Source organism: Eubalaena glacialis, chromosome 9 (genome assembly GCF_028564815.1).
Source record: "Eubalaena glacialis isolate mEubGla1 chromosome 9, mEubGla1.1.hap2.+ XY, whole genome shotgun sequence".
NCBI classification, from domain to species: Eukaryota; Metazoa; Chordata; class Mammalia; order Artiodactyla; family Balaenidae; genus Eubalaena; species Eubalaena glacialis.
Window position 1 is genome coordinate 13,254,960 of NC_083724.1, and position 19,263 is coordinate 13,274,222.

At 41.3% G+C, this 19,263-nt stretch overlaps 1 protein-coding gene across 1 annotated transcript; it reads right to left on the reverse strand.

The window, feature by feature from the left end:
* Window positions 1-1,730: 1,730 nt before the first annotated feature.
* On the reverse strand, window positions 1,731-12,581 carry LOC133097274 (olfactory receptor 1J4-like). The gene is given in 3 exon segments (XM_061199174.1): window positions 1,731-2,457; window positions 2,459-2,772; window positions 12,093-12,581. Coding segments are annotated over 3 exon segments (1,530 nt in total).
* Between the last annotated feature and the right edge of the window lie 6,682 nt (window positions 12,582-19,263).

The following is a 19,263-nucleotide window of genomic DNA, read 5'->3' on the forward strand; positions in this document are numbered from 1 at the left end:
TAAATTGCCTGAGGCCACCCACCACAGCAGATAGAGCTTGCAACTGAGATCTGTCTTTCCCAAATACTCTTCCCTTACACCTACATGGTTCTGAGTCTCACAGGCAGTTTTTTGTTTGTTTGTTTGTTTTGTTTTATTTTTGGCTGTGTTGGGTCTTCATTGCTGCACGCGCGCTTTCTCTAGTTGCAGCGAGTGGGGGTTGTTCTTTGTTGTGGTGCGCAGGCTTCTCATTGCAGTGGCTTCTCCTGTTGAGAGCATGGGCTCAAGGCATGCAGGCTTCAGTAGTTGTGGCTTGCGGGCTTCAGTAGTTGTGGCTTGCAGGCTCTAGAACACAGGCTCAGTAGTTGTGGCGCAAGGGCTTAGTTGCTCCGCGGCATGTGGGATCTTCCTGGACCAGGGCTCGGACCCGTGTCCCCTGCATTGTCAGGCAGATTCTTAACCACTGCACTACCAGGGAAGTCCTCACAGGCAGTTTTGATCCTGTTTATCCTTAACTAAGTGCAGCCAGAAGAAAGAGAACTATATGGTCCTTCACTGATGCCAAAGAAGACAAATTAGTTAGGCTCATAACACAAACCTGTGGTCACTAAGCTGAGCAGAAATAATTTCGGGGAGACAGATAATGAAGAGATTGAAAGAGACAGGTGCCAATTTCAGTGGGGGAAACAGAAGACTCCAGACCATGGTTGCTTTCTTTGTTTTTCTCACTCCAAATCTGGACTGAGCAGGTGTCTTCTTGAAACTCACATATTCCGTCAGAAAACTTCATAGAAAACTGGTCTGAGAGTGAACATCTGAGTGAAGGGCATTGTTGTCTATAAGAGGGATCAGCTTTCCTAAAATCAAGAAGAAGCCTCGAGTCCTTCTCTGTTAAGTGAAGCAGCTGAACTCAGTGCAGAGTTTTCTGGAGCTATAAAGGCTACCATACAGTTTATTCTCTGGACCTACCTTTGTTACTAATGACAACAAAAAAATAGGAGACGAGAACTGAATAGGAAGTGGGGGACGGAAAGGAGATACTTTACAAATTCCCATTCTGCAAACTTTCTATGCCAAGAGAGCCTTGTTAGCCAAGATCTTCCAACGATTCATAAGAACAAATAAATTCCCAACATCGCCCCATTTCCCCCTCCCACCAGCCCCTGGCAACCATCATCCTATTCTCTGCTTCTGTGATTTGACCATTTTAGATTCCACATGTAAGTGGGATCATGCAATATTTGTCTTTCTGAGTCTGACATTTCACCTAGTGTAATGTACAGAGTTTCAGTTATGCAAGATGAATGAGTTTTGAGATCTAATGTACAGCAAGATGGCTATAGTTAACCATACTGTATTGTGTATTTGGTATTTGCTACAAAGGTGGATCTTGAATTAAGTCTTCTCACCAAACACACAAAAATAAAGTGGTAACTATGTGGAGGTGATGAATACATTCATTAACTTGATTGTGCTGATCATTTCACAACGTATACGTATCAAAATATCAAACTGTACACTTTAAATATATGCAATGTTTATATGTCAACTATACCTCCGTAAAGCTATTTTAAAAAGAACTAATAGATTCCCAGGAAATAAGACAGGAGACATAAGTTCTACTAATGATGTAATTTCTCAATTTAATAGACAAGAGCAATAATCAATAATATCAACTCAGAGTTCACAATTTCTACTAAGGAAATGGAAGGAAATGAGAGAATAACTGTAACAGAATGCAATTCAGGTTATCAAATATCTATTGGGCACTTATTCCATGCTGGATTCAAGATTGGGGTGTAGGATCTGAGGTTATGTGAATACATGTGTCTGTTATAACGATGAGCAGCGTCACTGAGAGAAGATTTTGCCCTGTGGAAGAGTTTCTCCAGGGCCCCCTTCATCTCCCTGTTTCTTAGGCTATGAATGAAATGGTTCAGCAATGGTGTGACCACTGTGTACATTGCAGAGGCAATTATGTTCTTGTCACTGGAGGTGCTGGATGAGGGGAAAAAATATAGTGCAATAATTGTTCCATAATACAGAGATACCACAGAGAGATGGGAGCCACATGTGGACAAGGCTTTGCAAATCCCCTTGGTGGATGGAACCTTCAGGATGGTGGCCCCGATGCAGCCATAAGAGATCAAGATGCCTATTAGTGGGAGGATAATGACAGCCACTCCTGCCATGAAAACGGCTAGCTCATTGAGGGATGTGTCTGAGCAGGAGAGCTTGAGCAGGACAGCAAGGTCACAGAAAAAATGGGGGATGGTGTTGTCAGCACAAAAGGACAGCTGGGACAGGAGAAGGGTGTGACACAGGTCATTGGAACAGGAGAGAATCCAAGATACAGTTACCAGTAAGGTACACAGTCCCTGTCTCATGATGGTGATGTACGGGAGAGGGTGACAGATGACCACGTACTGATCATAGGTCATTGATGTGAGCAGGAAATCATCCAGATCAGTAAAAAAAATACATCTGTGCTATGCACCCTGCATAGGGGATGGATTGATCCTGGGTTTGCATGCTCATTAGCATCTTAGGGACAGTGACAGATGAAAAAGAGACGTCAGTGAGGGCCAAGTGGCTGAGGAAGAAGTACATGGGGGTGTGGAGGCGAGAGTCCAGCCTGATGAGCAGGAAGATTAGCAGGTTCCCCAGCACCATGGTCAGGTACACGCCCAGGAACAGGGCAAAGAACACGCCCTGCTGCTCTGGCCGGATGGGGAGCCCCAGGAGGAGGAACTCGGACACGCTGCTCTGGTTCTCCCTCCTCATGCTCCTCTCCTGTCTGCTGAGGATGAAGGGGAGGGGGAAATGTCAGAGGCTTTGAAACCGTGATTATGGCCACCACACTAGGGTCTCTTACTTTCTCGTGGAGAAAAAGAATAACTGCCCAAATTTCTTTCATCACCTAGAGCTGCCGAAGCAAGTGACACCCTCAATGCTCAACATGATTCCTTTCAATGGGAACTAGAGCAAATTCATTCTCCTGTTTTCTTTTTAATTAACCATGTTTCTGGCACTAAGCTACTGATTGGAGACAAAAGAAAAAATAGGACAGGGACTTCCCCAGTAGCGCAGTGATTAAGAATCCGCCTGCCAATGCAGGGGACACGGGTTAGAGCCCTGGTCCAGGAAGATCCCACATGCTGTGGAGCAACTGAGCCTGTGCGCCACAACTACTGAGCCTGTGCTCTAGAGCCCGTGAGCCACAACTACTGAGCCTGCGTGCCACAACTACTGAAGCCCACGCGCCTAGAGCCTGTGCTCCTCAACAAGTGAAGCCACCGCAATGAGAAGCCCGCGCACTGCAAGGAAGACCCAACAAAGCCAAAAATAAATAAATTTATTTATTTATATTAAAAATAAAGAATAAATAGGACATACAGGACCTCTTCCCTCTGGATACTGACCCTCTAGGGAACACTGGACAAAGGACCAACTAAAGGTGTGGACCTGAAGCCAGATTCCTCATGTTATGATTCAGGCCCCACAGCTTTCTAGCTGTATGACTTGGGATGCTAAATCTCTCTTGGCCTTGTGTTGTGCCTCTGTAATGTGAAGAGACCAATATCACACATTCATAGAGTTAATAAGAGGATTCTAATTCGACGCACATTAATATCTAAGAACAGTGTCCTGCATAAAATACACACAAAATTTTATCAATTATTTTTATAACAGGATAAGTATCCAAAAAAACCCAGTATCAAATTCAGGAATTTAATAAAACAGTATTATGAGATGCTCAGCACAAAAGACCAAGAAACTGATCTAAAATTTGTGTCTATCTGAGCTCTCACATTCTTAAGGTGAGCTTCTGAGCTCAGATCCTATCACTGGGGTAAATTCCCTGGTGGAACTTGTCTTAATGTATGTTTATCTTCTTGCCAAGAAATAAACCTTAATTCTGTGCATGATCTCCATCTATCTCCATCCTTATCTGGTGTTTCATGCCTCAGATCTGGATATTCACAGACAGGAAGACACCTGAGATCTGAGATCTGGGGTCTGAGAGCTGGGAGATACTGAAGGATTGGAGGTGTCTATTTGAATTCAGTTACCTGATTGACCATCACTATTTCCCAATGTTGATCTTCACACTGAAAATAACTGACATTTAATGAACGCTATGTCAGACTAATATATTTTTGGATTATAGCCTCACTACATTTTTCAACAGTCCTAGGAGGTAGATGTTATTAAAACTTCATTGTCACCATACTCAAGGAGTAGGAAACTAGCATGATCATACAGTTAGTAACTTCTATAGCCACAATTCTTTCCTGTGTTTTTTAAAAAATGTATTGGACTCTCTGCTCCTATGACTCCACTGTTTCTCCCTCTCTTTAACTAGATAAAATAGGCAGGACATTAAGTAATATTATTTCAGGATTTGAAGGGGTCTTCCTGCTCAGATAACTGTCGACCTTCATATTCCTGCGACCCTTTAGTTTGCGAATGGTTTTCATATGCCTTCAATTTCATTCAATCCATCAGTGTTTGTGTGTGAGAAGTAGAGATGACAGTGATTTTTTTTCCTTCATTTTACTAGCAGGAGTAGTGAAATCACTTAAACAATCTCACAGAGATACTGTATAGTGAAACCTGGTCTCAAAGGTTGATTTTCTGACAATCTTTTCACTAGAGAGAGAATCCACCCATTTCTTTTTATGGGGGGAAGAGAGGCTAAAGTTAAATATGAAACGTGAAAAGTTAAAGTTAAAATATGCTTGGGAGAGGAACTTGACATTAACATTGTGTAAGACCCTGTCAGTAGATGCTTGTTCCAGACCAGAGCATTGCCCAGGGTCATTAATTGACTCAGCTCATGGGACACAAGGAGGGACCAGGTACTTGACCTGGACTGGCTTCTCCCTGAAAGTTGCTAGGTCAGACTTAACCTAGGGTCTCAAAGATCTCCTACAGGAGAACCAGAGCATGTAATGACACCAAGGAGCTGCAATTCGAAGGGAAGGGAACAATATACAAATGACACTTTGATTCCATCAGCACCATGTATGAAAGAGGTGGTGAAATTGCTCAGTAATGAAGAAAAGAAGTTGTGACCTGGGGGGGTGGGAGAGGAGGGGTTGCTAGAGAGCCTATGGATGGGCCTAATTTTCCTGTCTTCATACCAAATTTTGTCTCCTGAGCAGTTGGGAAATGGCAAGTCAGGTGTCTTGGCCTCCATGAGGCTACAATTTACTAAGTGCTCAGGATGTGCCTAGAACTTGTGAAGCACGTTACAGACAAGATCTTTCAGCAGTGATCATGATCCCATTAACAGTAGAGGATGCTGAGCATCACCAAGGCCAAACCCAAGGCCACAAAGCTATTAAGTGGGAAAAAGGCAAAGATTTGAGTGTCGATGTATGTGACAACAGAAGTGAGCATTTCATTTCTGAACTATGTTACCAAAATTGAAGAAGCGTGTCAAAAATATTGAGTTTCCAGGGGTCCTGCTGGAGTATTCAAATCAATGAAAAATGGATGCTAATAGTGCTTCAAAGTGGGCTTCCTTTGGAGCTGCCTGTGTGGATTCTGGTCTCAGGCAAGTGGAGAGTCAAAATGTGATAATGTTACACACACACACAAATATTTGTATCTTCTGTGTGAAGGAAGTCAAAGTGTGGATTTGTTTTACAAAAGCACTCACACACTATCACAGACACACACTTGCCAAATGGGGATTTATAGATTTCTCTAGCTTATACTCAAAGTAGGTGAATACAGTCAGGGTGTGAGTCAGCTTCACACAAATCTATGCAAAACTCACAAAAAAATACACGTGTACAACACAGCTACACACAGAGAACTCTCAAGCATCCTCTGCCACAGGCATTGTAGTCATAAGAAATCATACATATTCCAATCACAAGCAACGCACAAGGTCTTACATACAGTACACAAGCAACAAATGCAAGTAAAATAAGCACACACTGAGAGGAAATTTCCAGCTTCTCTGACCGATATATACCTTAGTATGTTTGTCATTCAGTGTGTTTGTCAGTTACACATACATGCATAAAGCCATACAACACAATACACCTGCAAAAATACACATAACATCTCTTATGGTCACACATACACACATTTACACACAGACATACATGCACGACTATGGAGATGTCTGGGCTCCTTCCGAGTTATACCAGTGCTATGAGTTCTGATACTTTCTGCTTCGTTCTGTTACCTGAATCCTCACTTTCTGTCCAGAAGACCCAGGATCCAAAGAAAAAGAGCAAAACTCAGTGGCCTGAGGACCTTTACAAACTCTCATGTCTGTTCACAAGCTTCAAAACAGTGGGCAAGAAGGTCTTCTTTTGCTCACCAGAAAGAGACCCCAGACGGAAAGAGCCCCAAGTCCCTGACTAGAGGAGCAGTCGACTGGGGCCAATTGCCCAACTTCCTCCCAGCCCCTCGGAAAGGAGTATGTTTAGGGTCCAAAGGGACTTGAGTTGTAGCTGGAGTCACAGGAGAAAGTGTCCCTAATGTCAGTGGTACCTTGGGCTCTGGTTAAGTCTCCAGATGGGAAGTAGAAGTTACCCTATTGCCCGTGACCTCTACATCATGGGTTCAGCTTCTCTGTACAGCAATGTATGGTACAGGCAGTGTAAGGGCCTCGGCAAGCTTCTGCAAGCTCCCCAACACCTACACAGGCTTCCATTAAAGCACAAAACCCCTTAAAATGTACAGGTCTCTCTCACTTCATCCCAGCTTACCCTTCCCCCTAGCACTGACATATATACACACTACCAAATGTGAAATAGATAGCTAGTGGGAAGCAGCCACATAGCACAGGGAGATCAGCTCAGTGATCTGTGACCACCTAGAGGGGTGGGATAGGGAGGGAGATGCAAGAGGGAGGGGATATGGGGATGTATGTATACGTATAGCTGATTCACTTTGTTATACAGCAGAAACTAACACAACATTGTAAAAAATTATACTCCAATAAAGATGTTAAAAAAATGTACATGTCTCCCCACTCCTCTGTGAGGTACGGTCTGTGCTTTGTTCAGGAATAGGGGGATTGACTCTATCACTCTGGAAAAAAGACTCTGGGCTCTCCCCCTACTAAGAGAGCATACCTGAGCAATTTATCAAAGATCTCTGAGACTCAGTTTCTTCATAGTGGAAGTAATAATAATACTCTTTGTGTGAGTTTGAAGGATGGTTAAGTGAGCAAATAATGAAAGCTTAATAAATGTTAAGGTTTATTGTCAATGTCTTTGTATCACTAGGGATCAGCTATGGCTTACAACAGACAATTGTGATTGGTAATTGTTGAATGAATTCATCTGTTCATTCATTCACTCATTCACTTAAATAATTATTAAGGTTCTCATAAAGGTAAACACTGATATGTACTCTGGAGACATAACAGAGAATAATATAAACAGAAATCCCTCTTGTGGAACACACACGCAAGTTGGGGGAGGGGGGACAGAAAAAAATTGTTAATGCAAAACAAATGTCAGGTAAATGGTGAAAAGTGCTCGGGTATGATAAAAACCACGCACCGGAGCTAGGGAGAATCAGGAAGTTCAAAAAATACCCAGTGTTACAGGATTCTTTTTCACAGAAACCCAGACCCCCCTCCAATCAAGTGGCTCCAGGTCTGTAAACTGGTTTACACCACTACACTCCTATTAGAATGGCTAAAATTGAAAGGACCACTGCTATTGAGTGTTGTTGAAGCTATGATGGAACTGGAACTCTCATACGCTGCTAGTGGGAATATAAAACAGTTTGAAAATTTCTTTAAAAGTTAAACATATACCAAAATAGATAACTAATAGGAACCTACTGTATAGCACATGGAACTCTACTTAATACTCTGTAATGACCTATATAGGAAAAGAATCTAAAAAAAGAGTGGATATATGTATATGTATAACTGATGCACTTTGCTGTACAGCAGAAACTAACACCACATTGTAAATCAACTATACTCCAATAAAAATAAAAAAAAATAAAAGTAGTGAAATGGGAAAAAAAGTTAAACATATACCTAGCATGTGACTAGAGAAAAAGAATGTATATATGTATACATTGACTTATACAAGAATGTTCATAACAGCTTTATTTAATAGACAGAAACTGGAAACAGCCCACATATCCATCAAAAAGCTGTGGTATATCTACTCACCAATTTAAAAAAATGAATTGATAAACAGCACAACATGAATGAATCTCAAAATGTTTACACTGAATGAAAGAAGGCAGCAAGAAAAGAATACACACTGTATGATTCCACTTAAACTTCTAGAAGATGCAAACTAATCCATGTGACAGAAACAGATTAGTGGTTCCCCTGAGGCCAGATGGGAGGAGTAAAGAGAGAGCAGTAGGGTAGACATCAGGAAAATTCATGATCTTGATGGCTTGTGGTGATAGTTTCATGGGTGTATACAAATGTCAAAACTAGTCAAATTGTGTACTTTAGATATACAAAGTTTATTGTATGTCACTTGCACCTCAAAAAATCTGGGTGTTTTTAAAGAAACAATTAAAAAATCAAGTATGGTCATGTTATTCCTCTATTGAATCTCTTCCAATAGGTTCCCAAATCACTCAGACTGAAAACCAAAAATTCTCCTATAATGGTTAATTTTTTTTTTTTAATTTAATTTATTTATTTATTTATGGCTGTGTTGGGTCTTCGTTTCTGTGCGAGGGCTTTCTCTAGTTGCGGCAAGCGGGGGGCCACTCTTCATCGCGGTGTGTGGGTCTCTCACTATCGCGGCCTCTCTTGTTGCAGAGCACAGGCTCCAGATGCGCAGGCTCAGTAGTTGTGGCGCACGGGCCTAGTTGCTCCGTGGCATGTGGGATCTTCCCAGACCCGGGCTTGAACCCGTGTCCCCTGCATTGGCAGGCAGACTCCCAACCACTGTGCCACCAGGGAAGCCCAATGGTTAATTTTATGTGTCAACTTGGCTAGGCTGCAGGACCCAGATATTTGGTCAAACACAATTCTAGATGTTTCCACGAAGGTATTTTTTTGGATGAGATTAACATTGCAATCAACAGACGCTGAATAAAGCAGATTGTCCTCCATAATGTAGATGGGTCTCATCCAATCAGTTGAGGGCCTTAAGAGAAAGACTGACCTCCCCCAAAGAAGAGGCGATTCTGATAATTCAAAAAGATACATGCATCCCAGTGTTCATTGCAGCACTATTTACATGGAAATGTAAATGCCAGGACATGGAAGCAACCTAAATGTCCATCAACAGAGGAATGGATAAAGAAGATGTGGTAAATATATACAATGAAATATTACTCAGCCATAAAAAAGAACAAAATAATGCCATTTGCAACAAAATGGATGGACCTAGAGATTGTCATAGTGAGTGAAGTAAGTCAGACACAGAAAGACAAATATCATATGATATCACTTATATATGGAATCTAAAAAAAAAAGAGTACAAATGAACTTATTTACAAAACAGAAGTAAAGTCATGGATGTAGAAAACAAGCTTATGCTTACCAGGGGATAAGGGAGGGAGGGATAAATTGGGAGATTGGGACTGACATATGCACACTACTATATATAAAATAGATAATAAGAAACTGCTGTATAGCACAGGGAACTCTACTCAATACTCTGTAATGGCCTATATGGGAAAGGACTCTTAAAAAAAACAAAGAGTGGATTTATATATATGTATAACTGATTCACTTTGCTGTACACCTGAAACCAACACAACATTGTAAATCAACTATACTCCAAAAAAATTTTGAAAAAAAAAAAGAAGAGACAATTCTGTCAGCAGGCTGCCTCAGACTCAAACTGCAACTTTTCCCTGGGTTTCCAGGCTGCCAGCCTACCCTGCAGATTTTGGACTTGCTAGCCTCCACAATGACATGAGCCAATTCCAATAAATCTCTCTCTCTCTCTCTCCACACAAACACACCTGCTATTGGTTCTATTTCTGTGGAGAACCTAGACTAACACACCTACTATGACCTTAAGTGCCCTACAAATCTGGTCCTCTGATATCTCTAAACTTATCGCCTACCATCCTCCCCTATTTGGCCCTGTCCAAATACAGAGGCCCCTCAATGTCCCTGAAATAGGCCAGGCACCATCTCCCCTCAGAGTATTTCCAGGTGCTGATGCCCAAGCTTGGAATGCTTTTGTCCATATCCTCCCATGGCTCACTTACCTGTCCTCACTGACATCTTTGTTTGATTGTTATCTTTCCAATGAGCTCTACCTGGACCACACAATGTTAAACTATGTACCTCACCCCCAGCACCCTTGCTCCCCTTTTTTATGCCTCCTTTATTCATAGAAGTTTTTACCTACCAACAAAACTTACAACTTACTTATTTCAGCCAAAAACCCATCTTCCATAGAGCTCACATTCCAGTAAAGAAACAATGAAAATTTTAAAAATAAGTAAAGCTTATGGTGTGTTAGAAGGTTCAAAACTGCCGTGGAAAAAAAAGGAACACAATAAACAGGGACAGGAGTGTGGAATGTAAACTCTACGAGGGGGTTAATTTTTTTAACTAGTATTCCCAGAATGAAGAAAATTACCTGGCACATAATAGTCATGCAGTAAATATTTTAGTTTTTTCCTGTTAGAAATGAGATCTCTGGGAAAAAGACAACACTCATTTTCCCAGACTAAAATTAATCAGACAGCTGTAGGCTGTTCTCCACACAAAAATCCATTTTAGAGGGAAAAACTATAGCCTTCCTACAATGGGGAAATATGGTAGTTGGATTGACTACTCTGTGGTTCCCTACTGTCACAGGCATAATCAAATTAAAGTTTATTTTGGTTTTAGCAAACAATCAAAAGTACTTTATTAACTAGATACTGCATTGAGAGGGTAAGCATTCTGGACTTTACCAAAACTAAACATTAGAAACTTAACTGAATATTTGTAGCTCTGGAAAACACTAGACAAGAAAGAGGAAATAAGGAGCTGGTTTATATCTCATTTATTTCAACAGATAGAAACTGTGAGTTATAATGAAAAGTTATATTACCTATTACTAAGGAGGGTTCTTTAACCTATCAAAAGAATATTCCACAAAACTTAAACTGGCTCTACTTGAGATTCCAAATGTTCATTTCATTACAGAAAAGTGAAGTGCCGTAACACATTTGAGAATCTTGACCGTCTACCACCTGGGGATCAGAAACTCAGGATATGAGAAGGTATAGCTTGGTCCAAAATACAATCATATTTCATACCTCTAATCTTAGCTTAAAACAAACCGGATTTCATCATTAAAAAGGAAGCATAAAATGTCAGTGTCATGTTTTCCTTTTGAGAGAGGCGGTTCATGTGTGTGTTGTTATCTTAGCAAGTCGTTCTCTCTTCAGGAAGATAAAACAGTAGTGCAACGTATTCCGAATGATCAATCACATATCTGACTAATAAGGAGTTTGGTGCTTTGAAGACCACAAGTCATATGTATGTTGTGGGCAATGCCATATTTAGGATTATGGAAGAATAAATGGGCAACAGATAAGACTAAAGTGAAAGGGATTGGTCCAATAACGTAGTGACTGTAAAGGACAGATGGGAAGGTGCTAGAGACATTGGTGGTCAGCACGCAACTTTTTAAGAGGACATTTCTGACAAGGTCAGTGGGTGAAATAAGAACATGGCTAGCTGATCCTCAGTTGGCGAAAAGTTGATTGTTTCTGAAAAGAATCCCCAGAGCCAATTTGATGTCTCTGTTCCTTAGGCTATAGATGAAGGGGTTCAGCATGGGAGTCACCACTGTGTACATCAGTGAGACAATCATGTCTTTGTCGTTGGAGTTGCCCGATGAGGAGGAAAAGTACAGTGCCATAATGGTTCCATAGAACAGAGACACCACAGAGAGATGGGAGCCACAGGTGGACAGGGCCCTGCAGATCCCTTTGGTAGAAGGGACCCTCAGGATGGAGACCCCAATGAGGCCATAAGAGACCAGGATGCCAGTCAATGGAAGAATGACAACCGCAGCCCCTGCAGTGAATATAACCAACTCATTAAGAGAGGTGTCTGAGCAGGACAGCTTGAGTAGGATGGGGAGGCTACAGAAGAAGTGGGGAATAATGTTGTCGTCACAGAAGGGCACCTGGGCCAGCAGGACGGTGTGCAGAAGGGCACTGCCACAGGAGAGAATCCAGGAGCCAGCCACCAGGAGCACACACGGCCTCTCCATCATGATGGTGGTGTAGTGGAGAGGGTGACAGATGGCCACATACCTGTCATAGGACATCACCGCGAGGAGGAGGTTATCAACACAACCGAAAAGTATGTAAAAATACACCTGTGAAATGCATCCTGCGTATGTGATAGATTGGCATTGAACCTGCATGTTCATCAGCATCTTTGGGACAGTGACAGATGAAAAGGAGACATCAGTGAGGGCCAAGTGTTTGAGGAAGAAGTACATGGGGGTGTGGAGACGAGAGTCCAGCCTGATGAGCAGGAAGATTAGCAGGTTCCCCAGCACCGTGGTCAGGTACATGCCCAGGAACAGGGCAAAGAACACGCCCTGCTGCTCTGGCCGGATGGGGAGCCCCAGGAGGAGGAACTCGGACACGCTGCTCTGGTTCTCCCTCCTCATGCTGTTCTTATCTCTCCTGGGAATGAATAGAAATTGGAAACGTCAGGAACTTAGACATACTGAGCATAGTGACTACCATACGGTCACATACGTTCCTCCACGTGGCTGTGTCACTGTACAGACAAATCTCACTGCATTGGGCTCACACGTTGGTGCCTCATCCAGTCTGGTGAGAACAGTGGAATGTGATTTGTCTGAACACTGACACAGTCACTTGGAGACATCATTCAAACTTCAATGAAACAAACATCAATCAAACTCTTCAACTGAAATCAGGAAGAGCTCATTCTTTTTTTAACATAATGAAGACACTACGATAGACATTAGGGGGAGAGTAATAAATAAGATACAGTCCCTTCCATGGCTTTATAGCCAGACAGCATATGTGCGTGTGTCTGTCTTGCACACACACACACACACACACCCCACTTATAGCATTATTGGGAAAGTAATGTACCATGTACAGAATAAGTGCTGAACACACAAACTTAGAATGACAAGAAAGAAGGAAGGAAGGAAGGAAAGAAGCAAAAAAGGAAGGAAGGAAAAAAGGGAACATAATGGCAGTTCCTCAAAAACTTAAACATAGAATTACCGTATGATCCAGAAATTTCACTTCTGATAATATATCCAGAAGAACTGAAAGCAGGGGCCAAAGAGATATTTGTACACCCATGTTTAAAGCAGCATTATTCAAAATAGCCGAATGATGGATACAATCTGTGTCCACTGACAAATGAATGGATAAACAAAATGTGGTCTATACTTACAATGGAATATTATTCAGCCTTAAAAAGGAAAGAAATCCTGACACATGCTACAACATGGATGAACCTTGAAGACATTACGCTAAGTAAAGTCAGCCAGTCACAAAAGTGTAAATACTGTATAATTCCACTTATATGAGATTCTTAGAATAGTCAAATTCATAGAGACAAAAAAATAGAATGGTGGTTGCCAGAGGCTTGGTGCAGGGGAGAGAAATGAGGCATTACGGTTCAGTGGGTACAGAGTTTCCATCTGGGAAGAAAAACAATTTCTGGAGGTGGATGGTGGTGATGTTTGTACAACAATGTGAATGTACTTAATGCCACAGAACTGTACACTTAAAAATCATTGAAATGGTAAATTTTATCTTATACATATTTTAGCACAATAAAAAATTGTTAATTTAGAAAATATGTCACAAGGGTTAATAAAGGATTGACTGAAAAGAAGCAGTCAAAAGGAGAGTGACCAAAAAGATAAATAAATAAATGATTATCTAGGCAGGATGAGTGTGACCAAGATCACACATCAGGAACTGAAGATAACAAAGATAGGAGGAGGCTATCAAGCAAGATCAAATATCTTCCTGAAAATGTGTGTTGGCTTCTGGGGTTTCACTCTCACATCCAGAGAAACAGTAAACACCCAGACAATGGCCCCTGAAGAAGAGCACATCCACAGCACTTGACTCACTGCATTTTTAATAAATTTGCCAATAAATAACTTCCTTCATATCTGCCATTGTCTCTCTCTCCCCTTCCATCTCCAGTGTTTTAAAGTGACTGAGTTCTGAGCATACACGCAAAGTGAGTGACATGAGTATTTGCCCAATCATGTGGCCAGAGAGCCAAGATATTACAGATGTTGTAGGACCAAGAAGTTGTATCAGAATTCACAGTCGTTGGATTAACTCAGTAAAGTTCCAAACTTGACCCCACCATGTTCTCCAAAGTGGAAATGTGGAAATCGTTAAACAACAATGAAGAAAATTTGGGGCCCTGGAGAAGTTCAGTAGCCTTCAAACCACCTGGACAAATTGCCATCAACTTAGCATAAAGAGGAGTTTGTTTAGAGCTGCCTGTTTATGTCTAGAGGTGAGACAAGAGGTCAGGCTGTGAGACTGTCTCGCCAGGTCGAATGCATACACGTATTTCCAAGTCACTCAGCACTCAGCACTCTCTGCTTTACACCCATGCAAGGAGAGGAAAATTAGACTGTGAGTGTGTTATACACAAAAACAGACACACAGAGTGGCACACAGAGTGACACACAGTGACACAGAAACAAAACCCAAGGTGCTTCTTTTTGGCCCTCTCTGATTTATACCCCTAGTCAAAAGTGTAAAGGTTTGTATGGATTCAGACCAACTTATATACAACTTTTAAATGAAATATTTTGTCACACACAACTTTTTAAAAACATGCAAACAAAAACTTTGCTACACTGTTGGTGTGGATGTAAAATGGTGCAGCTGCTATGGAAAACAGCATGGAGTTTCCCAAAAAGCATTAAAAACAGAACCACCATATGATCTGGCAATCCCACTTCTGGTCCCACTTCTGGGTATATACAAGAAAGAATTGAAATCAGGATCTCAAAGATACATCTACACTCCCATGTGTATTGCAGTATTATTTACAATAGTTAAGTTATGGAAACAACCCAAATATCCATTGACAGATAAATGGATAAAGAAAATATGGCACATACATACAGTGGAATATTATTTTGCCTTTTAAAAAAAGGGAAATCCTGTCATCTGTGACAACATGGATGAAACTGGAGTGAAAAAGCCAGTCTTAACAAGGACAAATAGTGCATGATTTCACTTTAAGAAATTCATAGAAGCAGAGAATAAATGGAGGTTACCAAGGGCTGGGGGGAGGGGGAAATGTAGTGTTACTCAAATGATATGAAATTTCAGTTATACAAGATGAATTAGTTCTAGAGACCTGTTATACAGCATAGAGTCAAAAATAATATATTGTGCACTTAAAATTTCATTAAAAGAGTAGAGTCCCTGTTAAGTTTTCTTACCACAAAAAATGGACACAAGGAAATTTTTGGAGAAGATAGACATTTCAATGACCTTGACTGTGATGATGGCTTCACATGTGTGTGCACATGTCCAAACTCCTCAAATTGTATACATTCAATATGTACAGTTTTGTATAACAATTACACCTCAAAAGCTGTTTTAGAAAAACATACCAAGACCACATCCAGTCACCCAGACAACTCACAAACCACACACACACACACACACACACACACAGAAACTCCAGTACACACATTAAGAATCACATGTAGTCAAACCCAACACACAAATAGCATAAAAAGAAGCAACATACATCAACACAAGCACACACACATGCACTGCAGGAGATTTCCAGCCCTCTATTATCAACCCTTTACAGGACTTTCTACAATGATGGGAATATTCTGTATCCTTTTTGTCCAATACAGTAGCACTAGTTTCATGTGACTACTGAAGACTTGAAATATAGCTAGTGCAACTGAGGAAACAAAATTTTAATTTTAGGTAATTTCAATTAATTTTATTTCTATGACCACTTGTGGCTGGTAGCACCATGTGGGTCAGTGTGTGAATCAGTCACTAAAAACACATGGTTATACAAGCAACGTAAACACAACTTTTCTCTCTCTTTCTTCTAGTCCTCATATCAACGCACGTATCTAGGAAAAGTGATGATTCCCCACCTTGCTCAGATCGATGTCAATTCTTGCTGGTCCAGGCAGCTACCTGAACACTCATCTCTTATGCCTCCATGGCCTGAGGATCTTTAGTACCTTCCACGCCTGTTTACAAGAACTAGAACAATGAGAGGGAAGGTCCACATTTACCAACAGGACTAAGACCCCAGGGAACACAGCCCCAAGATTCTGGTTAGAGAAGAAGCCAGCTGAGCTAACTGCCCAATTTCTTGCCTTCCTCTTGAGATGGATCTTGTGCAGGGGACAAAGGGGCTGAACCACTGGAGTCCCAGGAGAAGGTGTCCCTAATGTCAGTGACATGTTGGCCACCCCTCTGCTTGGTCATGAAGAGGAGGAGAGGCCGTGAACACCCTTGACTTTTGAAGAAGCCAGCAATGGAAACTGCCTCTCCATACACTGCAGTAAGGTCCAGACAGAGCAGTACTAACCCTTGAGATTCCCACACCACTGACCCCAAAATGTATTAGAACACACGTTCCACTGCCACCACTTATTCCATCCACATAGAGCCACAAAAGACCAACAAAGCAATCTTGATAAAAATGAACAAAGCTGTAGGCATCACCTAATTTCAAACTATTCTACAAAACTTCAGTAATCAACACAGAATGTTAATGGTGTGAAAACAGGCATATAGAAAATGGAACAATACGGAGCCCAGAAATAAACCCACACATATACCATCACCTAATCTTTGACAAGGGAGCCAAGAACACACAATGGGGAAAGGATAGTCTCTTCAGTAAACAGTGTTGGCAAACTGGATACCCACATGCAAAAGAATGAAAGTGGACTCCCAATAGTGAAAACTATCTGTGACATCCCACCCTGGGGGCTAAACATGTTTGCCACCTTCATTGGCAACAGTGTGGCCATCCAGGAGCTGTTCAAGTGCATCTCGAAGCAGTTCACAGCCGTGTTCCAAGGACATGGATGGATCTAGAGGGCACTATGCTATGTGAAATAAGTCATACAGAGAACAATAAATACCATATTATCCCACTCATATGTGGAGTCTAAAAAACAAAACAAGCAAACAAAATAAAATGAAAACAGACTCACAGATACAGAGAAGAAACCAGTAGTTGACAGAGGGGAGGGCATTAGGGGGAGGGGGGCTGAAATAGGTGAAGTGGATGAAGAGGTATAAATCTCCAGTTATCAAATAAACAAACCATGAGGATGTAATATACGGCATAGGAATATGGTCAATGATATTATAATAACTTCGGGGACAGATAGTTACTAGACTCATTTGCGGTGATCATTTTGTAATATATGCAAATGTCAAATCACCACGTAATACACCTGAAACTAACATAATATTGTATGTGAACTATATTTCAGTAAAAAAATAAAGCTGCTTGATGCCAGAATATCTCCCAAACCAGAATAGTCCATAAACTATTGTTCATAATAAGGGTGAACATTTTGGTGAACATTTGGGTACTAGGCTAAGCGCTTTACCCATGTTTCCTAATTAATACCACACCATCAACCTTACATTCCCAGATTTTTAAAAAATTGCACAGCTTCAACAAGAATCTGTGTTCTTTCACCCATTTTAGCTTTTAAAAAATAGAAACATAGAGATACGAATTCCATAGGTACAAAACAGTACAGTAGAGGACAGAGATGGCACACACACATATGTGTGTATATATGTATCTATAATATACATGATATATAATATGTAATATACATAATATATAATATATATTACTTTATATATATGTATCACCATTTTCTGTAATTTAAAATTTATCAAGTAGCAGCTACTTAATGTGATTCAATCTAATATGACTGTGTCATCAGAGCCTATGTTCCTAATCATTACACATGAAAACTTCCCATTTTATCTGTTAGGGGAGCCAAGCACTCTATAATATTTTAGAGATGCAGGGAAGTGACAGTTGTCCAAAATTTTCTTAGTTCCCTGCCTAAGTAATTTCATTCATTCATATTCATATACTTCACAACTGCCAAAAATTCTCACATACATTAACTTCTATTTAAACAATAAATATTTACTGAAAGCCTGTAAGTTTCACAAGAAGTCTAATTCTTTCCATTTATAGATGTGGAAACTAAGGCCAAGGAGTTAAGTAATTTTCCCAAGACCTCACCACTATTTGATTGACGGTGATTCTGCACTGTAGCTTCACACAGCATGATGCCTGGAGTTTCTCTGTGTGGTATGTTTCATGAAAAAAGTAAAGGGTTACAAAATCTGAGTGACTCAGTTACACTCAGGTATATGAAAGTGATAGCAGATCCTTTTTAGGAAACAGGGACTCGCTTGGAGCTTGGTTATTTTAGCCAATGGTGCCCCAGAAGGAGATCACTTAAGGAAATATTTGAGGTCATGAATGTTAATCAGATGCCCACAAATGCCCATGCACACCTAGCCACACACTCACTGCAAGCAGCACACACACTCCCATCACTGGGAGGTGTGCTTCAACCCCTTCTGACCCAAACCCTTCTGGGGTGAAGGCAGTCAGCGTGGGGCAGTTAAGCCTATTCAGTCAATGGCACAGACATTAAACCAATGACAACAACCCATGCACATGGTAACGTACAAACCGACAAAAGCAAACAACACAGGTTCCTGCTCTCACACACAACTGTGTCACCCACAAACACAGCTCGCACACATACTAGCACTTACTGCTGAGCAGCGGTTGAGCCCTCTCTGACCTCGGTTCCTTGGTGAGGTCGGGCATCTGCTCCAGCAGCCCCGATGTTGAGAGTTCATCCTCTCAGCTGTGATGCCCAGCAGGTGGGGAACATCCTCCTGTCATAACAACAGGAGGCAAATATTAAGATCACGGGCATGACTCAGGAGTCCCTAATCGCGTGTTAGGAAGCTGATAACTTGATCTACATGTGCTAAAACAGGGCCTGGGTTGGGTCTAACTCAGGAAAAGAATCAGGCTCTGAGTCAGGTACATAGTACACACACACATACACACACACACAACTACCAAACAACACGTACACAAGTATACACAATACACACAGACGCACAGACTTATGAACAGAGATACTCATACACAAACCCACAAGCACACAGGCAGATCCACTGCCAAGTGCAGGTTTCCACTCTGACCTCTGCTCAGCACTGGGAACCTCAGACACTTCTTCGAGACTGTTGCCGAAATCCTCAGCTTCTCCG